Source organism: Pogona vitticeps, chromosome 3, assembly GCF_051106095.1.
Source record: "Pogona vitticeps strain Pit_001003342236 chromosome 3, PviZW2.1, whole genome shotgun sequence".
NCBI lineage: Eukaryota > Metazoa > Chordata > Lepidosauria > Squamata > Agamidae > Pogona > Pogona vitticeps.
The window spans coordinates 30,730,270-30,755,541 of NC_135785.1; the positions used below are offsets into that span (position 1 = coordinate 30,730,270).

General features: G+C 40.8%; 1 protein-coding gene and 1 long non-coding RNA gene across 2 annotated transcripts; one reads left to right on the plus strand and one right to left on the minus strand.

Annotated features, from left to right (window-relative positions):
- The first annotated feature begins 363 nt into the window (after positions 1-363).
- LOC110073042 (phospholipid scramblase 2) lies at positions 364-23,832 on the plus strand. The gene is made up of 9 exons (XM_020781850.3): positions 364-544; positions 8,640-8,673; positions 9,192-9,323; positions 14,223-14,380; positions 15,539-15,581; positions 17,662-17,882; positions 19,472-19,633; positions 21,482-21,643; positions 23,523-23,832. The coding sequence occupies exons 2-9, from the start codon at positions 8,667-8,669 to the stop codon at positions 23,577-23,579; spliced, it is 942 nt and encodes a 313-aa protein (XP_020637509.3). The 5' UTR covers positions 364-544; positions 8,640-8,666; the 3' UTR covers positions 23,580-23,832.
- On the minus strand, positions 23,742-24,050 carry LOC144587807 (uncharacterized). Its single transcript, XR_013542967.1, has 2 exons — positions 24,010-24,050; positions 23,742-23,956 (listed from the first exon to the last, which is right to left on the minus strand). It is a non-coding gene; the product is annotated as an uncharacterized LOC144587807 (long non-coding RNA).
- Positions 24,051-25,272: the final 1,222 nt, after the last annotated feature.

Consider the following 25,272-nt stretch of genomic DNA (forward strand, 5'->3'; position numbering starts at 1 on the left):
AAACAAAGGTTTAACCGCAGAGTAACTATCGTAGCAAAAGTTTGTTCCGTTTAGGCTTAAGTGGGTAACTCTTTTCCTTCCCTGTTAGCCCCAAGGCGTGCTGTGGTTACCCGGAACGAATGCTTTAATCGGATTTACTCTCAAGGAATCGCCTTGCAGCCCTGGAGCAACGCCAGCGGAACCCGGGGGGGGGGGGAATCTCGAAAGCGTTCCTTCGGGGCAAAAAAAGTAAACACGGCCTCACGTGCTTTCAACCCTAACCCAAATCGTACTTCGCACCCCAGATCCGCGTCAACGAAGATGTCGTCAGAGGGGAAAGTCCCCCGAGGGTCCTTCCTCCTTCCGCGACCCGCCCACGCCAGAGGGCTTGGCACGCCTTTCCCTTCCTCGCCCCTCTCCGCTGCTCGCTTTCGAGGCCCGGACCTTCCCTCCACCCGCAGTTCCGCCTTTCCCGTAAGGGGCAGATTTCATTCATCCGCCGAGGCGACGGACGGTTGGCTCAGCAGCGGGCGAGGCGAGGTGCAGCGCGGCGGAGCTCTCCCAGGTAACCGGCGTCTGCCGGCGGCGGCTGCGAGGAGCTGAGGGAAAGGGCGGTGGTTGAAAACAGTGTGTATTGGCGCGGGGGGGGGGCGGGGAGAGAAGAGTTAGGAACCGACGGAGCAAGGTGGAGAGAGGGGTCATTATAGCCGTTGGTGGAGATCTTCGACACCACCCCGGGTGGCCTGGAGGAGTCGGAGGGCGCCGGGGGGGGGCGGGCGTTGTGAGAAAATGTCTCGTTGCCCCCTCAGCCAGCAAGGGGGAAACGAAGGCGTGCTGGGAGCGGAGATGGGCGCCGCTCGCAGAGGAGCTTCGCTTTCGTTTCTGCAGAAGCGGCTGTAGATGGGGGGGGGGGGCTCTCGCCTACGCCCCGTCCTCAATAGCCCTTTTCATTCTAAGGGCTCAATAGCAGCTTTTTAAAAAATATATACTCTGTCTTGAGGGCTTTTTTCACCGCGCGTGCAGTGGTGATGATGAGGAATGTGAGTTGCTGCCCTTATCAATCCAAGGGCAAGCGGCGAATCGTGAGGGAGCCTGAGCACGGGGGTGGGGAGGGTCTCTCGAAGTTTCCATCCGGGGGGCACACATGGGCACCTAGCCTGTCCTTTACCCAGTTGGTGATATTCTGACGTCATGATGTTTGTGCCTTATGAATCTCCATGAAAAAAAACTCATCCACATCTGGGGAAACGCAGAAGACCTTGAGTTGGGGGGGGGGACTACAAACACACACACCGCCGGGGAGGGTGTGCCAGACCTTCAGTACTCCGGGAAAGGCGCACAGCCCACGATAGAGAGAAAGGCGGCATAGAGAGATGGGCAAGTTATTATTTGCACCATCACCTAAAACGCAAAACAAACGTGCCAAAAAACAAAAGATGAGAGTGAGAGGATCAGAGACCCTAATGATTCTGACCCAGCAACTTCACGACCCCAGTAAGAAGAATGCTGGTATGGATCCACACACCCCAGTACGATAAAGTGTAGTAAACTAAGCTGGAGAAGAATGAAACAGAGCATTGCAGAATGTAAATCTTAGATGAAGTCTTTCACTCCTTCACCCTCCCCCATACATAAAATGACTTGGTGAGCAGTTGCAAGGGAATAAATACTGTATATATAACCCCTCTCCTCGTGACCTCATTCTGAGCCCTCCTGAGTGTGTCAACAGTTGGAGTGGCCAGGAAAGGCTTGGGGCTCTATCGGGGATGGAGAACTATCATTCTCCTCCTTCTTTGACATCAACAGTTTCTTTCCAGACACTGTGTATTACTTCCCTATCCCCAGGTGGAATTATGAAATGGCTTTTAGGAGAACAAAAAACTGCTAGGTTGAACATGAAGAATTTATTGGGGAAGTGCTGTGCCCGTAAGTGATGACTCTCTACTTGTGGTGCCCTATGGGCACTCCAAAACAAACAAGGAACCCCTGATGTGGTCCATTTCCCCACTTTTTCTTCTAAAACTGTGGACATCCATAGGTGGTGGATTTTATTGTTTATGGATACAGTGGACCCTTGACTTACAGCTTGACTTACAGGCTTTTTGAGTTACAGACTTCTCTGGCCGCAAAATTTAGGTTTGACTTGCAGACTGAGATTTGACTTACAGACCAGAAAAAACCCAAAATGGAACAAAAACGGCCTGTTACGGGATTAATCGGTTTTCAATGCAATGTAGGTCAATGGAGACTTGACTTACAGACTTTTTGACTTGAGAACTGCCTTCCAATACGGATTAAGTTCTCAAATCAAGACCCCACTGTATGAGGTAACAGAGGAAAGTGGAGTTCCCAGTGTGGTGTAGTGGACAGAGTGGCTCATAGAACTCTGGAGAACAGGGTTCAAATCACTACTCAGCCATGGAAACTGTCTGAGAGAGTAGAATAAATAAAACCACTCCTTATCTATCCCACTTGCCCTGAAAGCCACCCTATGGTTTCTGTAAGTCAGTTCTGACTTGACAGCACTATAACAAAGCAAAGTAAAGTGTGCTGCTTATATACCACCCCATAGCGCTTCAAGCACTCTCTGGGCGGTTTATAAGTTAATTATGCAGGCTACACATTGCCCCCCCCCAGCAAGCTGGGTACTCATTTTACCGACCTCGGAAGGATAGAAGGCTGAGTCAACCTTGAGCTACCTGGGATTGATCCCCAGGTTGTGAGCACAGTTTTGGCTGCAGTACAGCGGTTTAACCACTGCACCAGGAGGCACAACTGCGCCACAACAACAGAGGGGAGGAGAGGGGGTGGCAAAGAATTCACATGTGACTCTTTCAGTTCCATAGTTAGTGCCACCTTCCCTGAACCTGTTGTACACATGTTTTGAGCTTCAAATTCCACCAGCCTCTAGCCATAATGTCCAATGGTTGGGGCAGTAGGGCTTTTAGTCCAGAGCTACTGAGAAAGGCCCAGGGACGTGGTGGCGCTGTGGGCTAAACTGCAGAAGCCTGTGCTGCAGGGTCACAAGACCAGCAGTTGTAAGATCAAATCCACGCGACGGAGTGAGTGCCCATCGCTTTGTCCCAGCTCCCGCCAACCTAGCAGTTCGAAAGCATGCAAATGCAAGTAGATAAATAGGGACCACCTTGGTGGGAAGGTAACAGCGTTCCGTGTCTAAGTCCATGGAAGAGTGTCTTCGGACAAAATGCTGGCTCTATGGCTTGGAAACGGGGATGAGCACCGCCCCCTAGAGTCGAACACGACTGGACAAAACTTGTCAAGGGGAACCTTTACCTTTACCTTACTGAGAAAGGCCCAGGCAGAGAAGGCCAGTTTAAGTCCTAACTAGGTAAATTTAGACATGGGAACTATGAGGTTGTGCTGATGGCTTTATAGAAGAGGTGGATTCTGAACAGGAGGTTTGAAATAAGGAAGACGCGCAGGGATGTATGAGAGCAGAAGGGGGACAAAGGGGACTTTGAGCTTGTGCTGGATCTGGGTGTGGATACAAATGTACCTGCTAGGGAGATAAATAACTTTGATAATGGAGTGCCTTGTGGATCTGAGAATGCAAAGGTGAGACACTAGTAGATCAAAGAAAATAGTAGCTTAATTGAGATATGAGTAGGATGTGGCTGGGAGGTTTTCCTGAAAGGAAAGTTAAGAAGGGCTATACTTTATCATCCTTTAAAGGGAGAAGTAGTGTAATATGGCTGTGAATAAAGTATAAGGAACAAGAGAGAGAGGTTTCATGCTCAAGCCTATCAGCCATTTCAAGATCACAGATGGTAGCCTTATTAATAGATAAGGTACAGCAATTTTTAAACAACTGTGGCTAAAGTGTGGCTAATGGGTCACATGTTGTACCCTCAGGCTGTTTTTGCATGCCCAGTGAGAAGTTTAAAATGATCCTACTTTTTTAAAAAATGTGAACATCCAGACACTTCTGGGTTTACAGTTGGACCCCTGTATCTGCAAGAGATGGGTTCTATGATCTACCATAGATACTGTACCTGAAACCGCAGATATATGAACCCTATTTATTTATTTAACTTTTGTACTGCCTGATTAGTGCTGGGCACTACTCTGGGGAGTTTACATCAGAAGTGAAGTCAATATAAAATGAAATAACAAAAGAAAAAAACTAATCACATATAACCAAATAATCAAAATAATATAATCCATTACTCAACTTTAAAAAAAATTATGGTAAGATGGGCAATATCAGAATATCAAACAATAATGTGTTAGGAGAGGATATCCTCAAAGACTTCAGTGAACAGCTTTGTGAACAGCTTGAAGCCTGAGAAGGCCAGGGCGAGGGCCAGCCCTATAGGGAGCCCATTCTATAGGGATGGAGCCACAACTGTGAGGGTCTGGTTTGTGGCCTCTCTCAGTGTGGCATCCCTTAAGAATGGAAGTACCAGGACTGTTTCCTGGTTTTTCATGTCTAATGCATTAATCAGTCAGAGAGATCGAATAGATATTTATTTTCAGCTGAAAGCAAGCAAATAGGCACAGACTTCACATGCAGAAAACATGCGGAGAAGAAGTGCACCCCCGATACAAAAAGTATACATTTTTCTAAGGCAAAACATGAAAGAGGGGCTAAAGGGGGTTGAGAGGAGGAGGAGAAATGGGAGGGGATTCTGTAATTGGTACGAATTCCTGCAAGAACTGGGCTGTGGGCAGTAATTCATTTCTCCATGTCAGATGCCTGACTTCCCAAGGACAGGCTTCTAATTTAGAAATACCTTAATTGTAAATTGGAAGGAACTCAGATGGACACCCTCTCCTCCCTTGTTCATTCTTGCCTGTCTCAGCAAAACCTTAATATGACTGGTTTACACATTAATATAGCGAAGCAAGTTGCAGAAAGCAAGATGGCTACGGTTAGGCGAAGATACATTTTATACAGTATGTATTAACTGGACCCCTTCAGAAGCATGGTATGAGATGATTGGGATGTGTGGGCTGAGGTTCTTAGGGAAAGATGCTCGGACAAGTAGCAAGATCTACTTTATAAGTAAGAGCCAAAACCTTGAACCTGGCCTAGAACAACACAGGCAGCCAATGCAGGCAAGTCAGGACTGGGGAAATGTGGTTGAACTTACTCACATTTGACACCAGCCTGGTAACTGTGTTCTGTACCTGCCAATGTTTCCAGGTCAGTTTCAAGGGAAAACCCACATAGAGAGCATTACAGTAGAACATATTTGAAATCACCAGTGCATATGCAAACATCTTCGACTGCAGCCCCCCTGTACAGGTAGGGGCACAACTGGGCAATCAGCCTCAGTTGGTTAAGGCTGACCTGGGTGCAGCTGCAGTTTGGGATTCACATGAAAGGGCTGGGTTCAGGAATATGTCCAGATTCTGAACTTGATACCCAAGTGGGAGGGTTACACCACCCAACCTGGGAAGACAGCTCCCTAACCTGTCTGGAGGGACCCTCCAGAAGGAGGATCTTCATCTTATTCAGATTCAGCCTGTTAGCCTTAGTCCATTCCAGAACAAGGCCAGGCAGTGTTCATATAAAACATACAAGGAGGTGGGAGAAGGGCACAAGAGGGTGCTCTTGTATGTTGTATATAGGGCTGTGGGATGTCATGAGCAAGTGAAACTGTAGATACTGGTCTTGCAGATACAGGGATCCTATTGTAATTTTTATTTATTTATTTGGACATTTTCTATTGTTTCTCAGTCTAGTGCAACTTGCCCCTTGCACCCAGGGTTGCCAAAGGTGCTCACTCCTTCTCCATCCATTAGTCACAATGCAGGGGCAATGCTTAAGCTGTCAAATTTACAAACCACAGGTTTGAGTTGTCTGCCTTTTCTAGTTATCCGCTGTCTTGGTGTCATAACCTCAGATTCAGTTGTCCGCTGTCTGTAAGTTAACACTCATGGCTGGCTCTGGCTGTCATAGACACACCCTGGTGTTTTTCTCCCTGTTTGAGGAAATGTGTTTGGTAAATGCAGAGGCTTTGTATCAGTGGATTCAGAGCTGCTCCTAATCTGTCTTGGAACTGTGCAGTTTGCCCAAGGCCACGTAGGCTGGGTCTACTGAAAAGAAGCACAGTGGGGAATCAAACACCCAATCTCTGGATCCACAGCTGGATACCTAAATCACTGAGTTATATTAAAACACTCTTCCCATGTTTTTTTCACAGAGACCTTTACTTTCAGGTTTCTGGTCTCTACATGTGTGCCTCCATGGTATTTGAAGCTAGGGAGATGGGGGAGAATTTGGTTATAAACCTCTTTGCTTCCACAGTGAAGATGCTTGTGGAAGTCGGAATCCTACAGACACAGCTAAACTCCCGCTTTATAGCCAGCAAGACCAGTGGTGAGAGTGGGAGATGTACTTCTATAACAACTGAAGGGGGAGAGGTGTGCTTTCCTGCTCTTAAAAGAATTTTGTTCAAAACAAACAGTGTTCAAAGTTGAAATCGATTGCAAATACCTTGAGTAATTTTAACTCCTTGTTAGAGATGGGCACTAACTGCCAAAGTGGCAATTTGTCTTGATTTGTGGTTTGTCAGGGTTGATGAACCACAAACCACAAATTGCCAAATGTTTCACCAACAAGCCACAAGCCAGAATTTTCTTAAGACAGCCCAAGGATGCCCACCCCACCACCACCAATGCAAGCACTGCTACAAACAACAGCTGGCTTCCCTTCAGGCAGGCCAACCTGTTCTGTCTGCCTATGGCCTACCAATCAGCTGATTGGCAGGCCATAGGCAGACAGGGCAAGCTAGGTGGCCCAAAGAGAAGTCTGCTGCTGTTTGCCATGGTGGAGGAGGTGGGCAGGAGGAGTAGGAAGGGAGTGGTAGGGTAGGAATGAACAAGAAGGTTTTAAATTGCCCCAAAATTTATTGCTTCAGGAAAGTTCGGGTTGTATGGTTTGGATGAACCCGAACCAATCCAAAGCAATGAACTGATGATTTTTCATGAATTTCCGTTTTGGTCTTCATGCCCATTTCTATTCATTATATGTTTCAGTGGATTATAGCTGACTTGAGAATTACTTGTTATGATTCTTATTGCAAAGTTAGTCACTTGTTATTAAAAAAAAAAAGTCGCCCCCCCCCCCCCCCGAAATAACTATCACAGCTATCTCTCTGGAAATTTGAGTAACTTTGTATTCGCGAAGGCTTTCATGGCCGGGATCTAATGGTTGTGGTGGGTTTTTCAGGCTCTTTGGCCGTGTTCTGAAGGTTGTTCTTTCTGACGTTTCACCAGTCTCTGTGGCCGGCATCTTCAGAGGACAGCACTCTGAAGTAACTTTGTTTGTTTGGGCAAGGCTACTCTATGGCCACTGATATAAAGGTCACATAGTTTCATTACTGGCTTTGCAAGGGAAAATTCCTATTTTGAGCAAAGAGGAATAATGAATCCAGTATGCATGTACTTCCAGGAAGTGGTATGCTTCACAGAGAACAACTTGGTTTGTTTATTTAGTAAAGAACTAGATTTTAATGAAATGGCTTGCAGAAAGAACTCTGTTGTGAGAGGGAGGAAACGCACAATAGCAGGAAAATCTGTTGTAATCTCTCCATTGCAAAAGGAACTTTGAAAGGACATGCTGTTAAGATTATGGTTGTAACAAAGCGGCTCTCACAAACCACTTAGCCACACTATCCAGGCTTTTTTGGTCTAGTAAGTTTCAGGAGGGTCAGTATGCTAATTAATGGCTGGGTAAAATCACCCTGCCAATTCTCTGAATCACCCTGAATCCTTATAGTTCCAGGGAGTTCCCAAAGTTCACATTCTTTAATTTTCACATCAACCCTATGAGGTAGGAATACCAAAATAACCACAAAACATAAAAGGGTCTAGTAGGGACATGAGACAGGGTCTTTCTTTAGTGCCAACCTCTTCTTCCAGAATAAACAAAATGCTGTAAGATTTTTATTATTTTATCAGAGGTCAGTTCCAAAAAGTTCAAGAGTGATCAAAAGTTTGTGAAGCAAATGCACTTTCTAGCTTAGTGGTTTAAGCATGTGGGCTGCAGAGTCAGAAGTTGGGAGTTCGATTCCTCGCTGTGCCTCCTTGACAGGGACAGGGCTCAATGATCCATAGGCTGTCTTCCAGCACTTGAGTTCTAAGATTATTATATTTAAAAGATTTAAGCCTAGGGCAATTCCAGAACACTGGAAAATAAGAAAGGTAACTATCTTAAGCTACTTACATTGAAACAACTTCAGCATCATTGCAGAGTATATAGGTCAATTAACAAAAGATCAAGCAAGAAGAAAAATTCTCCTCAGAGCAAATTCATACATGGTGGGATTTCATTATTTGAATTATGAAAGTAAATACTTGGCAGAATGCTTCTAACATTCTCGTTGGATTCAGTGGGGCTAATGCTTGGTTACTCAAGGTGCAAAGTGAGAATTTACAGGCTGTGTGCACCAACTGCTGGCTTATTTGCAGTAAACCATATTAAACCTACCATTGCATGTGAATACAGCTAGTATTGTGTAGGTGAAGTAAAAATAAAACAACTGAAAGTAAAGGGATCAAAAACAAAATGATTTGATATATTCTCAATGTAGTGTATGGTTCTAGTCCAAGTACATTTCGAATTTACTAAAACCTGAGTAACATAACAAGTTGTTAAAAGCTGCTATGTTTTTGCTTTTTTCCCTCCACAGAAATAATTACACACAGACTGAAAAAAAATGACATGTAAGTAATATGTTTCCCCCTTTATTTCTTGACTGATACTTTGTAGCAGTTTCAGAACATTTCTTAGAAGTTCCAGGAAGGTAGGAGTTGATGAGCCTGTTGTCTATAATTGAATTAGGTGCTGTAACTAAGTTTTCTAGCATATTTTTCTTGCTGGAGCATCTGTGCTTCTTGCAATTGCAAGGCAGAATAAATGTTTCAATACCAGTGGTTAGTATATTCCTTTAGCAAAAAAAAGGCTGTGCCTGTTGAGCACTGGCGCTTGGCCTTTAAAGCCATTGAATGCCACAATCTTATTGGAATATATGGTGATCTCATGCAGCTGTGAGAGCTGCATGAGATCATCATTGAGGCTGGTAAATGAATTGAGATTTTCCTGTCTTCTTGTGATAAGGTTCCTTTCTGTACCAGGAAGTCTTTGGTGGGCACAGGATGGGGGTAGGAATCTATAATAACCAAAACACGTTGCTCAAGGAGGAAAAGGTTAAGGTTGAACATCTGTTCTTCCTTTATTTCAGCAAATAAACCAGCGCCAGGCCCACCAGCTCCTGGCTACCCTGGATCTGGATATCCTGGACCACAGGCACAATATGGATACCCTCAGTATGCTGCAGGACCAGGTCAATATCCTCCTGGACCGGGCTTTGCAGGTAAAACATTCATATGTATGCAGACTTTTCATTCGACTTCTCCCAAAATGCAAATTTATTGTGAAAATGTCCACGATCCCAATCAGCCAGAACCTTCTACTTCTTTTTAACTGTTCAGGATTTCTATAGGTAGGTATGACATAAAAAGCCAGTATTATTACTGTTACTTTGAAACCAAAAACAAACAGAAAGCAAACTATTCTGTACAGACAGAAAACACCTTGCAAACTAAGAACATTCTGTGGTTACGTTGTTGCAAAAGCATCTATTTTTAGAAGAAAACATTCCTACATTGAAATGAAGCTACATTATTACCTCAGAAAACTTTTGAATGGAAACTAGTGAGGAATTTCTTTGTACGTGTGCCTTTCGTGCATCCCATGTACCTGTCAAGGAAAAGAAAACATTTATTTCTTAAAGGATCCACTGCTCTCCCATCTTTCTCATGTAATGCTGTTTTTAAAGTATTCTGTCTACTCTCTAGATCATTAACTTATTTGTGTTTAGTTTAATCCCCAAGTTTATAAATAAATGATTCAATAGTCTTTTGTAAGGTGAGTCTTTACCATTCTATGGTCAACTGTGCTGGAGACAGAAAATACTAAGGATGCCTTCTATGACTGGACAGATATTTTCCACTCCTGGTTTAAGAAAAGAAGCCTACATCAAACTCTGGATTGGGTCCTTATTTGTTTCCCAGAGGCATGCTTGGGCATTCTTACATAACAAAGTACCACAGTTAATTGAAAAATGGGAGGAATTTCTAGTTACCTTCTCCATTAAAGCTACAAGGAGGAACTTCCGGTCTCTTCCTCGTGGCTTTACCAGAGAAAGTAAAGGGAGTTGAGATGTGCATTCTGGGAGTTGTTTAATTTCATCATTTATAGAAATTGTCAGATTCATTCTAGAGGTGGTGGTGGTAGTAACACAATGACAGAAACTTCAGACAATGAGAAATTAGGACACTAAGTCATCGGCGTTCATCTCAACCTTTGGGGGAAAATAAGTTTACAAAGATTGCCTAAAGTTCATTGCATGCTTTTAGTCATCTTGTAAGTCTGTGATAAAAACAGGGACACCAGGAGAAAAGTAGCAATGGGGGAACTGTAAGAGTACAGATGTGGATTATATTTAATATTAAATGCTTGTTGACATCCTAGGACCTGACCTTTGAAGCTAGATATTTCTGGGGTTCTGTCAATGAAAAGATATGGAACTTTCTAAGTTCCTTATTCAGAATTCAAGGTTGTATCTCACACAGACATGATTTTAATGCCTCTGAGTTTTGTTGTCAGTCAGAATCAGACTGCAGCTTCATGTCTCATACTGTTGGCTTATGACGGTTAGGTTTGCTGGGAGTTTTCAACCAACACTGTCTGGCATGCCCAACCCTAATGTCGGATGTTTAGAGTTGCTGTTGGTAACTAAGTAAATCAGTTTGTTGTTTTTATCTTTGGAACTAATCATGAAAGAAGAATTCATTTCATTGTTTTCAGGTCCATCTCTTTCTTTACTAAAGTTCACAAAAGAAAATGTAAATAAGTTGTGATACCTTTTATCTTCCTAAATGCTCTGGAAATAGATAGAGGTAAAATAAAAGTATATGTAAGAAGTGCAATGGTCAGTGAAACCTGAAGAGACTTGGAGCACCACCAGAGTACAATATCTCTAGACCATGACTGATTATCATTAATAAATCTTTTGACTGCCCTAGGTTACATATGTATTGTACCTGCTTATCTACATCTATACACATAGAGGCACTTTTAACCATCTAATTTCACATGAATATATCTGTGTTCAGAGCTCAGGCCTAGGTGACAGAGCTTTATAAACAACAACAGTAGTAGTAACGAGAAAATATAGTTATGCCTCTAACATTGCTTTTCTGAAATACATTAATTCTGCTGGCATAGTAGGAAATGCAAGATGGCAGTTATGTGAATAATAGTCCCTTCCCATGTGGCTTTTTATATTCAGACATCAAAAGGATGCATTAATCTCTTGGAAGAGACACGTACTCAGCTAATGCATCCAGTAGATCATTGGAACTTAAAAGTCATTGGGGAAAAGCACACTGTCATCTCCTTGCTTGCTACTGAAGAAAAATACTCTTGTCCACACTGTAGAATGATGGGGGAATTGTCAATATGTTATGTTCTCATCACTGAAAAGGTGGGAAAGCAAAAATGTTGAGCAGAAACAACTGTAAAGGCCATAGTTCAGCATATAGTGTATTTTGTGTTTAGAAGGTCCCATGTTCAGTCCCTTGTAGGGAAGACTCCTGTTTGAAACCTTTGGTAGCTATCACTAGTGAGGAAACAGGCTGTTCTAGATGGAACAGTGGAGGGGAAATTATTTTCAAAATTTCAGGGTGAAAACACTCCCTCTGATTGGCTTCTGAATCCTCACTTCTAGTATGTATAGATATTACTAAGCTGAGTGAAGTAGTGGTCTGACTTGGTATAAGGCAGCTTCCCATACAGGTTGGTGGTATCATCATGAACTGTGGTGCAGTATCGCAGCTGTGGTCTCCCTCTGGGGCGCTTTCCCTGCACCAATTCTCCACACAGGAGCAAGCGGGATATGAAGGCCTTAGGAATGGACCTCAACAGATGGGAAACTTTGACATCTGAGTGTTCAGCCTGGACGCAGGCGGTGCAGCATGACCTCTCCCAATTTGAAGAGAAACTTGTTCAGCAGGCCAAGGCAGAGAGGCAGTCCCGAAACCAGCAAAACCAGGGACCTGGACAGGGGACAGACTGTATTTGTCTTCAGTGTGGAAGGGATTGTCACTCTCGAACTGGTCTTCTCAGTCACACTAGATGCTGTTCCAAAACCTCTATTCAGAGCATACCATAGTCCCTCAAGACTGAAGGATGCCTACATAGAGGTGGTGCAGTAGTTAATATGTTGAGTGTGAACTAGAGGCCCCGATTGCTGAGCTAAAAAAAAAATCTATTGGTGGTCCTGAGGGGGTCAGCAAATTTGCTCTCAACCTTTCCTGCCTTACAAGGTTCTTGCAAGAATAAGAATGTGGAAAAGAAGAAAGCTTCCCTTAGCTTCTGGAAGCGGCATGGATTAAAAATAACAACTGGAGTGTTAAAATGCAAAATATAAACTAAACTGTAAAACTAATTATGTTCATTATGGACTTCCATTGTAAGGCATAGGGAGGCTTTTAAATAATGGCCAAAATCTTGTTGCACAGTTGTGCAAAAGGTGTACCTTTTAGTGGTAAATTGCTGTAAGTTCAGAAACCTCCATAAGTGTTATCTGTTGTTACTGTTGATACTTGGTGTGCAACAAATAATACTTACAAAAAAGTCTTAACTTATAACAGTTTGCTGCTAAAAGTTGTGCCTTTTGCATAACTGTGCAACAAAATTTCATCCAGTATGTGCTTGAGTAAATGCCTCCCATTACAACAGACATCTTACTAAAACATTCCCTGCTAAAGATTATGAGTGGCTTGGGGGAGAAAAGGTATTTAACGGAAAAGGGAGGAAAAACACAGGCTGAAATCCTATTGCTTAGTGCGGTAAGTAGAGTAGGCCCATTGAATCAGTAGGGGAGAATCTAAAGAAAGCTCCCAACTAGCAATGGGGCAGCTTCCTTTCTGGACAAGAAACTAGAGCAGAGCTCAGTCTATTCTAGACCACAAAGTCTTCCCAGGAAGGCCTTTTCTCCAGGTGAGCCAGATATAAGTGTCTCTAGCTGTGGATCTGTCAGGTGCAGCTCACAGAATGGAGAATTATGGTGTTTGCAATACACAACAAAATATCCAAAAATCCCTTGCCCAGTGTTGGGCCCTATACAGTTTCATATTGTTTATGGTTGTAAAAATCAAATCCAGTTCTAGAAAGAAATGCATGGTGAGCATCCTTTAAATTGTGGAGAAATATGTTCACTGAAGAAACAGTTTTCTCTGCCTTTGTGGTACAAAAAATTATATATCTTCTGTGCTTAGAAGGAAATGCATATAAATATATAATAACATTTTTAGAACAAAGTAAAAATGAAGAGAAAAAGAAATATGTTGTAGGAGCTTTAAGGCTAACAGATCTATCCCAGTGAAAGTTTTTGTGGGTTACAATCTGCTGTTTTAGACATAGACCAAATAGATTGAAATCCACAAAAGCTGAAGTGTAAAGAAATCTAGTAATCTTAATGATACCATAATACTATTCTTCCCTCTTTTTTCTGTGGTTTTTGTATTCCTGTTTCCATTAAACAAACTGGAATGGCTACTTCTTTAGAAACTACTATATATCTTTTGAGTTCAGTGCTATTGCCTGTTTGCAAGAAACTGGTTAAGTTTGCAATCTCATACATAAAGGAGAGGCAGCCTTTGGGCTTTTGAGAGGAACTTCTCTAAAATTATTATTTTTGTAAATAATAATGACCAACTGGAGCCTGATAGAAATGGCATTTATCTAAAATGAAAGAAGTTTGAGACCCAGAGTTTGTTTTGCATTCTTAACATTAATAGAGCTTTTCAGCAAATTTTCTTCATTTTAGCAGTATAATTGAGGGTGGGAGTCACTTTACTATTAGTGTTATTAAAAAGTTGATAATTAAAGTCTTTGCCAGTCTGTGGTTAAAGAAGCAAAGATCCTGATCAACTTCTTGCTCTTCCTTCGCTACACATGCCTATTTGGTAGCAACTTCTGTTGACTCAATAGGTTTTCCTTCTGCATAGATATATATAGGATTGCATTATATAAGAATTCAGTACATTAAGCTGCCTCCCAGCATATGATTCAGTGAAGAAAACAATCCACTTCAGATGGTCCAAGTGAATACCTGTGTTTTCTTATCTCTGTGTTGTGCTGTGCTATATGTCCCTGAAAGCTATTATGTTAAATCAATTAACTGTGGTAATCTGTTTTTTGCAAGCTGCTCCAGGTCAGCCTCCATATACATTCCAGGGGTATCCAGGACCTTATGGGGCTCCCCCTGTTCAGGGTCAGCCTGATGGTGCTCCTGGTGCAATGTGGATGCCGCCGCCACCTCCACCTCCCAACTGTCCCCCAGGTTTGGAATATCTAACCCAGGTACCTCTCTTTTCATATTCTCTCTTTCTCTGTCTGCTAACTGAAAACCTATCTGTATTGTTCCACTGAGTTTGTCACATCATGTTTTGAGTCATCACTCCCATAGATCCAGCCACATACAGGTGAAAGTATTAAGAACTATATAGAGCTTAGAGTTAAAATATTGCTAAAATCCTATCGTGTTTTACCATGGGCAAAATGGTGATCATACAAGCAGTTTTTACTGTGTAAGAAGGGCATGGCCAGACACAAGACATTCAGTCAGAAAGAGAGCTAGCTTTGCTTGTGTGCTTATCCCTCCACAATCACAATAAGATTCTGGTCCTGTGTGTTTAAAACGGTTGTTGTTCATCACATGGCCGCCAATGTAGAATTGTTAAATTCATATAATTACCTGAGTATTATGGAATTGGTAGTCACTATTGTCTTTCCTACTTACACAAACTAGAAATATTTTGAAGTACATTTTGTGATTCAAAACATATGCCAAACCTCAATCCTTGATCAGGTGCTAGAATAAGACCATCTCTTTGTGCTCCTTCACGTGTGAGAATTCATGCAAAGATGATGGCAATATGGAAGAACTCTTCTCTATCTGTACCTGTTTGCTAAACTCTTTTGGTTTAGGAAGTTGAAGGTACTGGTAAAATTTGATTTAGGAAGTTGAAGATACTGGTGAGTATTTGGACTGTTGACTACATTGAGAGATGACAGGAACAAATTGTCTCTGGATGGCCGTAGCAGCTGTTGAAACTGATAGCTTACAGTCACTCACCACATGGAGGCAGCTTGAGGAGCTTCTGTTGGAACTGGCCCAGAATTCTGCTCACAATAATATATTCCTTAGCTGCATTCGTAAAGTTACTTTTTGTCCTCTCACAGTTAGTCTGACATAAAATTGGCTTATCCAATTCTAATTTTTGACACATTTATCATGATGTTTCTCCCACTTAAGCTGCTTTGTAAATGCATGTGTTTGTCTCCCACTTAAGCTGCTTCATAAATAAATGTGTTTAGAGTTGAGTTGGTTTTACTTACCGAGCTATCTCTATAAAAAACACAAAGGACACATTAAGATAATTGTGTGCTGCAATTGGGTGTGTGTATGCAAAATTTTGTTTCTGACATTTGACATATATTCTTTTCATCCTATAACAGATCGATCAGATATTAATTCATCAGCAGCTTGAACTCCTGGAAAGTATGTATCTTATGTTACTTAAAATCATTAATGCATAGAAAAATAGTTTGAATTATTTTGCCTCAAATGTTTAGAGCAGGAATGAAACCGTGTGGCATTCCAGATGGTGGACTGCAATTCATTTTTCCCACTTTAATAACTATGGTGTCTGGAGCTAATGGGAGTACCAGTCCAGCTCTCAGTGGGGTGGGGCATTATTTTCCAATACTATTTTAAAAGTATTTTCCCCTCTACTAATACATATTTCCCTATTCTGTAATTCATATGACTGAAATTGACATTCATTGAGATCCAAGACTCAGGCATGTGCAACTAGCAGACAGAAAAAAAAGATCACTTCCCTACTTCAGTTGCTACACAGACAGTGCTGAACGGGGCATATTGTTATGCAAGAAAAAGGAAATTTTCTGATAATCAGTTGAAAGCACATCTCATGAGTGGCATTCTGCTCATTATGCTCTTCAGTTTTCAGAGACCTATCCACTGCGTTCAACATATGAACCACCCCATTCTAGTGGGTCTTCTGGCCTACTTTGTGTCATTTTTTCATGACTTCCCTGGGGAGGACTGGGCAAGGAGATGGACTTCACTCAGCCCAGCTGCATTTGCCAAAGTGTGATATCCACTGACTATTTTTCCATATTGTTATCTAAATGTTTCTTACACTGGCTTTCTAAGGACCTCTATCAGTGTTTACTTTCCAGATGAGGGGAAGTGTACTGCTCTTGGTGCCAGAATATCGATGCCAAACTTTGCTGTTGAAATTCTCTATATGAATTTTTAAGATGTAGGCTTCTCTAAAGGATTGCTTTGGTGGCATTAAGCAAAAATAAAATGGTGGTTGGTCTATTCAAACCTTAATTCAGATTACCTGAATTAATTTCTAAAGATAAACATTATGAATTCCATTGCTGGAATTCATGTTTTGTGTGCATGAGATAGGCTAGCTAGAAATTGTGTCTGCTAATTATACATTCTGTATATCTGGATTCTTGAAGACTGTTACTTTTTTTAAAAAAAAGTTTTAATCGGATATTTGTGTTAGAACTTGAGGACCCTTCTGTATAATGAGGTTCTTACCTTTCACTTGACAGACAGGATTGCCTATGTTACAAATTTTGCACTTTGGTCCTTTGCTGCTTTTCCATTTGCAGACATCTTCCCTTCTGTTTTCTTAATTTATTTACTTAATTAGTTAGTTAGTTTATACTCCACCTTTTCCCCCAAGAGGACCTAAGACTCCTCTGTCATCAATGCTTCAAAATGTTGTGTCAAAAAGTCCTTCTTGTTCACCCAAATGAATGACGTTGTTGAGTTCTACTTGCAGTTCTGTGTGGTTCAACTTGTAGCTTACTTATTAAAGATAACAGGATATCTCTTCCCTCCAGAAGTCTGCTGCAGTAGATGGCTTTTTGTAGACTCCAACTGAGTCCTGGTTTCAGCAATCTACCAATCCATACAAGTACTGGCAAAGAGTGTTTTGCTTTTCCTTACGTTTAAGAGAAAAAGGGCTGAGGAATGAAGTTGGATCACTGAGTGAAGCATAAAATAGAGGAGCTCCAGCCAAATCTTTGACTTGGCACTCAGTAAGGTTGGAGTTAGATCAAGTTCCCAGACATTATCCAGCTCAAGATAATTTGTTTTCCCCTGTATGTTTTCCCAGTTATGTTTAAATGTTCTCTGCACAGATCAGCTAAGGTCTCTGTCAGGGCCAAAGGATGCAGTACTTCTTCCTCTTTGCTGCCATCCCCATGCACATATACACAGAATGTGAATGTATTCTAAATGAGTCTTTTTGTCTAGTATCCATGGGAGGGATGTTACATCTTAAAGCCAAACCACTGTAAGATTCTTAGACCTGAACCAACAATTATGGTAGATCTATGAACAAGGTTGCTGAGTATTTCTTCCCCTTTCTCTGTAATAGGCAGTGAATGCTGCTGACTATGGTGACAGTGTAATTGTTCTACAAGCCGTTGGTTCCCAACCCCCACTATTAGAACAGGAAAGGAGAAATTGATTCATGGTTAAACATCTGGGTCAGCCAAACACCTTCATTCCTGTTCCTTTCTTTTTTCAGTTATCACTGGCTTTGAAACATGCAACAAATATGAAATAAAAAATGCTATGGGTCAAAAGGTGTATTTTGCTGCTGAAGAGAATGACTGCTGTACACGCAACTGCTGTGGACCATCACGACCCTTCACAATGAAAATCATGGATAATCTAGGCCAAGAAGTCATAGAACTCACACGACCTTTGAGATGCTCCAGTTGCTGCTGTCCTTGCTGCTTACAAGAGGTGAATTGCTTGTTGCTTCTTGGAGTCCATTTTTCATGACATCACTGTATTCTCTACTTATGGCTTCTGCCCATGATCTATGTTCTTCCTTTCAAAACCCTTCAGTGCTTCTGCATTCAGCCTTACATACGTCAAGCTCAAGACCAAAGTCTGTGTTACAGATAACATGTCAAAAGAAGCTGAAATCTCATTTCTAGAAATGTGATTTTGGCAGGTATTTGGGTCTGAGAAACCAGATTCACAGATAAGCCTATGTTTACCTCCTAAAGACTAATCAGGAAACAAATGAAGCTAATTTGCAAGTGATGGAAGGTGTGAAAAACTCCTGCTGTGACAATCAGATGATTTGAATGATAAGGAGATTCCATCTTTTAATAATTTGGTCTCTGTATTGTGTAGTCTGAGTTTCATACAGATTGTGGCCAGTGTCTTTCACCTGTCGAGGTCATCCACCTTCATCCTTCCAAAAGTCACCAGTTCCCTTAAATGGCTCTACTCTTCTTTCTGAAATTCCCTCCAAGAATATATCTGCAATGCCATCTCTTGTGTTCTCTCAGAAATCACATTTTCTGCGATACTTTATTATATACTCTACTCAAGGAGTGGGCAATTGTTACTTAATTGCGAATCTCAATAGGCATACCCAAAGTAGCCAATGGTTAGAGATTCTGGAAATTGTAACCCAACAACAGCAGGAGTGCCACCCCTTGTTAACATCCTTCTGTAACTGAAGGTGAAGCTGCAGAGTTCTGCCCTTGATTGTAGGGTTTCTACTCAATGTATTTATAGTAGAGGTAGGCACTCACATATTACAGTGGCTGAAATTCTGTTGCCTAATTTCCACTTCGGAGAGGTAATGGCCTCACTGGCAGGGGGTCAGTTTTCAGTAATTAAAACGTCCTACTTCTCCCATATTTTCCAGCTCTCATAATCCCTTTCAAGCTTTGGGATGGAAGGAAAAGATATTTATAAGAGGAGTTAGAAACGCTTAATCCTTTGTGCCTTAGATTTTTCAGAACAGAATTTGCACCTGCTGTACAAAGAAATCCTATAAAACAAATGGGACCAATTTTGTAGGCCCAAGGCTCCATCCATGATTGAAATCACAATTGGAAGAGACTGAAGAACCATTCTATATTTCTTATCTGGTTTACCCTATTCTTTGCTTGCAATGTGGGACAAGGCTCTCTGACAGAACTAAACAGTTAAATCCATGTTTTTCAATGTGAGATTATCACTGTGGAATATACCCTGTGCCATCCACTTCCTTTCTTATTCCATCTTAAAGCACTTCCCTCTCTTTTGCACCGATCTTTGTAAAAATCAGGATCCGTTGTAAATAATCTGTCATGTTTCTCTCTCTGACCTCAGTCATTAGTTATGTGATTCTCTCCCTCTCTGACTCCAAAAAGAAGCTACACATAAACACACATACACACACACTGCTTTGTTTGACACTCCTTTCTTTTCCTTTATTTGATTTTGGCAGAGGTTAGGTCGTAATACAGACAAATAGATAGATGATATGTATATGAAGGCCAACCTGAACTTCCTTCCTTGCTTACTGGATGACCTATTTTTCCCTGTAGCTTGAAGTTCATGCCCCCCCAGGCACGCCAGTTGGATATATTAAACAGCTCTGGGATCCTTGTTTGCCTAAATTCACCATACAGAATGAAGCCAAAGAAGATATCCTGAAAATTGTTGGACCCTGTATAGTGTGCAGCTGTTGTGAAGATATTAATTTTGAGGTAAGTTAATACTCAAACCTTACAGTTCAGTCTCTTAACAGGAGCTAGGAGTGTGCAGCACTCTAAAAGTTGCTGGAATTCAACTCCAGTCACTCCTATACAACATAACTAATGGTATGAGACTTAAGGGAATTGTAGTAATTACTGGACAGCCAAACATTTCCCACCCCATATTTATCCCATTGGCTCTGGCCAGTGGGCCTGTGAAGAAAACACCAGCATTTTATTTTATTTTAGTTCTGTGCTACACCACATAATCAGATGAGTTTGATGTCATTTTAGTGACTATGCTTTTATCCTATACTGTAGAATCCTGGAATTTATAGTTTGGTGAGGTAACAGAAATTTTGCTTGAAATGTCTAATACACATCCGTGACCTACAATAGAAAAGTCTATCTCACTAGGCAACAGATCCCAGGACTGTACACCATGACAGTTAAAATGGTATCAAGCTAATGCAGCTGTGTAATGTAGACACTTCTAATGTTTAAAACTATTGCCTTTTTCATTCGGGAGTGGGGGATACTCACTTACTGAGTTACTTATTTGTCTGTTTTTCAAATCTTTGCTGCCCTAAGACTGCAGGCTTGAAAGGAAGTACAGTCAGGTCTTTGCTACCAGCTGCAAGACCACTACAGATGACAAGGAACTGTGTGGACTAGAGTGAATTAGCCAAAATGATCTATTTTCCTGTTGAACCAAGAAAAGTCTTGTCAGTATCAAAAAGACTTTCATCAGTGCAGGGGCACTAATTGGCCACAACCCAATAATTTAAAAAAATGTATATTGCAGTAATAATTATTCTCATATTTGAGGTGATATTCTGCAACTGATATTCCAGAATTGTTAGCTATTTTTTTTAGAAAAGTTAGATTAGGAATGAAACAATTTTCATTTCATTTTCGAGTAGCTAATTTTGTTTTTGAAAAATTTCAACAGGAAGAGTCTTTTGCCATACCCTTCAAATGAGCCCTTCTTGTGTCTCCCCCTATTTTTTTTTATTATTAGTCTTGCCTAATTTAGAACTGTGTCAGATAAGTGCTGCAATTTCACAAGCTGTTATGTCAATTCAGTGCTATGTCACTTCCCAAAAATCCTTTTTTAAAAGAGCAGGGACGGGGAGTGTTAATGACAAAATATGATGGGCAGCTGTGATCTTAGTGAGAAACAGAGCAATTTGAGGTGTGGTGTGGACTGTTGCCCCTTAAAATTGCATAAACAACAGCAGCAGTTTAACTTTCATTAGAAACTTTAAATTGATCCAAATCAACTCAAGACAACCTCCCTGTCTAGTCATACCCAAATATACTTAAAAATAACCTTGTTTGAGTGTTAAAAGAATAATGTTTTTTTCAACATGCTTAGTGTGGAATGCCTATCTACACCCCTGTATTGTTGTTCTCAACACACATTCACCAGTGTGTCTGGAGAAGAGAGATTCCCTGCTTGGTAGAAACTCTCAACATGAGCAAGAAACCATGAAAATCAGGACTCTTCCTCACATGGAAAGTCTTCACATGGCCAATTAACCATTTCTTCAGATTTGTTGCTAAATGTATGTGGATGGTAATTATAGTTTGGCAGGAGTATGTCTAGCCATTCCATTCTAACCATTTTGACAAAATGGGGTAACTGATGCATAACATAGGGCTACTACAGTGTGTAGACATGGCTTAAATATCTTCATTCTTCGAATTTGACCCAAAAGAGAGAAGATTTTGTGACACCTGCAAGACTAATAGATTTAGTTTAGCATGAACAGTCACTTCCTCACATCTGTTACAAGGGCTTTTTGCCATCGAAGATTGTCTCCTTCTTTCCTCATTGTTTTGTTGTTGTTTTTTAAGGTAAAGTCAACAGATGAGAAGAACACAGTTGGCAGAATTTCTAAGCAGTGGACTGGCTTTGTGAAAGAAGCTTTTACTGATGCAGACAACTTCGGAATCCAGTTCCCATTGGACCTTGATGTTAAAATGAAAGCTGTCATGCTTGGGGCTTGCTTCCTTATAGTAAGTCTAATAGTCTCACATGCTGGGCCATTGGTTATATTATGACTCACTAAATACAACAGAAAGCACTCTGTTCATGTGCCTGACTCCCAGTTTCTTCTGAGACACTTTGAACCTTATCAGAATTTCTGAATGTTATAGCTGATAGGCAGTGTTGTAAATATCCCATGTGCTTGTCTTAATTAAAAAGCAGATGAGGTTTGCTGGCACTGGTTGGAAGTACAGTGGGTAGCTTTGGCATAAGTCCTTGCTTTCATTCCAGTAGCTTTGACCAGTCTATACTATGGAACTACTATAGTCTCCCATTGATCCAAGATGGATGAAGGAAAACATTCTGAGTGATTCAGAATTCTTAGGATGATGGAATGGACCATTTAGATGTTTGCATTTCAAGGCAGTTGTGTCATTTATTAGAAAATGGAAACAGAAAACCCAGCAGCTAGCACTGTGCCAAAATTTATCTCATGATAAATTTGGATCATTTTCTTTGATAGAAGAGAAATTCATTTTGAAAAGAATTTCAGATGAGAAGACATTTCAGAGCAATACTTTTAGGTGGGGTTGATGTTCTTAATCTTCCCTTACTGGCTAGTTAAGAAATATGTGTGCATGCTTTGTCTTTCATTGTATAATTATCTCTGTGTCACTTGGCAATCCCTCCCCCCAATTCCAGCTTTCCACACTTCAGATAAAGTACACAAATGGCATAAGGTAGCTACCCTGTTTCCCCTAAAATAAGACACAACCTCAAAATAAGCCCTAGTATGATTTTTCAGGATTCACGTAATATAAACCCTAATCCCAAAATAAGCCCTAGTTAAGTGAAACCCTGCCCTCCATTCTTGTGCAGCAACCAGAAGATGACATGACTGCTTGAATAAATGTAGCTGGTTGTACATGACAAAAATAAAACATCCCCTGAACATAAGCTCTATTGCATTTTTGGAGCAAAAATTAATTAATATTTTCAGGGAAACAGAGTATTTCCAGAGGGCTTTTGCAAATCAGGATGTGCGAGCTGGCCAGGAAATCTGCAGAGCGATAAACAGCTACTTTATCTCATAATGTTTTGATAAATGAATAGAGTCAAAAAGTCACTGCAAAAAAAAAAGTTTTTTTAATTGGAAAATAAAAGGTAAGGGAAATTATATGATAGGTTATGCACAACAGGAAATCCTAGAGCAAAACATAATACAGCCCTCTCCCATAATCACTATAAAACTTAGAGGACAGACAGTTAGTGTACAGGGAGCACAGACACAACAGCTGATCCAAATGGAAGATGTAGTAAGGTGCAAAAAACTACAGAACTTTTGATGCAAATTTTCTCAGATGACATTTTTTCTGAGAAACATTCTGAAGTTTTATTTCCCCCCCCCTCCTACCCAAGTAGGTTACTTTAAATATTTATGTCTAAAAATCTCAATTATTTTGGCTCTCTGTTTCCTGACTAGCAATACCACAGTGCCCTGGAATGGTGCTTGGTAGAAATAATTAAGGAGGAAGCAAAATGGTGCCTAGACTGCCAACATTGTGATGGTTGTATCTGTGAAACTGTTGGAAGCTTTCTTCTTTGGACAAATTCTGTGAAATTGCCTCCCCTCCCACCCCCTACACAATTCTGTGCCCATAAGTAGTGTAGATAATTTCAGAAGACCATTCATATGCAGCTATAGCTGCAAACATATTCTTCTGCCTTCCCCTAATTGTGTATTATTCTGGATTCTGTGGGTTCCATTCCTTAAGAGTTTTCCTATTAAAGTTTGATTTTCAGCTATTTTTTTTAAAAAAATAAAAAGTTAAAATGGAGCAATGAAAGGCTTTGCCTTCTAAAAAAAATTTGTCTAACTATTGTCTTTTGTTTGTGTCCCTTGTATAGGATTTCATGTTTTTTGAACATGGACAAAACCGACAGCAACGAGCTGGGGTCTGGTAACAACTGGGTTGTGCATTGTAAATATTTCAGAGGCAGCCCTTGCATTACTTCTATCTTTGTCTGGCTAAACTGGAAAGTGAAAGATTTTCATAAAATTCTTATGCCGGAATCATAGATGCACCGCTTGAACCTATATTGCTGGAATGTTATGTAGGAGAAAATAATGAATAACACAGTGAAATGTATGCCTATTTATTTTAATTATATTATAGATGTGTAAAATGTATACATATTAGAGTGAAAACTCTCCCCATTCGTGTCTGGTGTTTTGAAGGGCAGCATGGCATGTGTTTGGGGGGGGGGAGGGTTGGAAGGTATCATGTGCCTTATGATTTTTAAGGAAGACTGTGCTTTGTGATTTTTAAGGAAGACTGTGCCTTGTGATTTGTCAGGAAGACTGCGCCCTTGTGGTTTTTAAGGAAGACTGTGCCTTGTGATTTTTAACCATATGCCTATGCATATGATCTATATCAGTGGTGCCCAACCTTGGGCCTCCAGATGTTCTTGGACTACAACTCCCAGAAGCCTACACCATCACCTCTTCTGGCCAGGATTTCTGGGAGTTGAAGTCCAAGAACATCTGGAGGCCCAAGGTTGAGGACCACTGGTCTATATGGTGTATAAGCTATTAATATCAAGCAGACTTCAAAGATACCATTTTGTTTGGGGCCTTTTTCTAGAATGGTAGCAGAGTTACTGTGTTGCAAAAAAAAAAATTGTATTTTAATTGTTGTAAGCTGCCCAGAGACCTTTGAGTAGAGTGGCATATAAGTTAAATAAATAAATAAATGAATAAAAATAGAAACAAAACAAGAACATTGTGGCACCTTAAAGACAAACTAATTGTGTTTGACATGTATTCATTTATTTCATAGAACTCTGATAATGTGTCATTGCATTTTATGTCCTGAAATGGGAATATTTATTGCAAGTATTTTCACTACTGAGCCTGCAGCACTGCTTTTGAATGAGCATAGATGTCCTCTAAGGAAAAAGTCTACATGATGTTCTGCATTAATAGCTTCACTGCTCTCCTTAGAATGTATCTTTCAAATAACAGGCAAAAAGAAAACAAGACTAAAAAAGACTAAAACTTTGTGGCATCTTAAAGAGTTGCTGCTATATTTGAATGTCAGCTTTTTTGGACAAGTCCACTTCCTCAGCTTTATCAGATACTATCTGATAAAACATTCTTAATCAGTAGAAAACACAAATTATTTATTGTCCTGTATATATAAGATCAGAGGCAGAAAATATTGCATGTTCCATGTTTTTTCCTACTGCAATGATTTCAGTGGTCTCAAGGTTGAACTTTCAGTTTTCTCCTCTCTTTTTTTTCTTTTCATACAGAACTTCCCCCAGTGAATAATTAAACCTTAAATAATGCTTTCTTTGAGCATTCTATCAACCATTGTCTACCTCCCACTCCACTACATTTTGCATTATAATTCAGGCTTATATTAGTTGTAATATATGCATAATTCTCCTTCAGAATTCTATCTTTGAGAACAATGTGCTTATCCAGCCTCTAAGTGCTTCAGGTAAGACAGTCATGGTGTGGTTTCTCTTCAGTCTTCTCATCGTCAGTCATTGTGCATCAAGATTAGATTATTTCTTCCCATACATCTCCTAGAAAATTGTTTCAGCTGGCGAAGAGGACAAGAAGTTTTTGGATACACTTGTTTGAGACTCA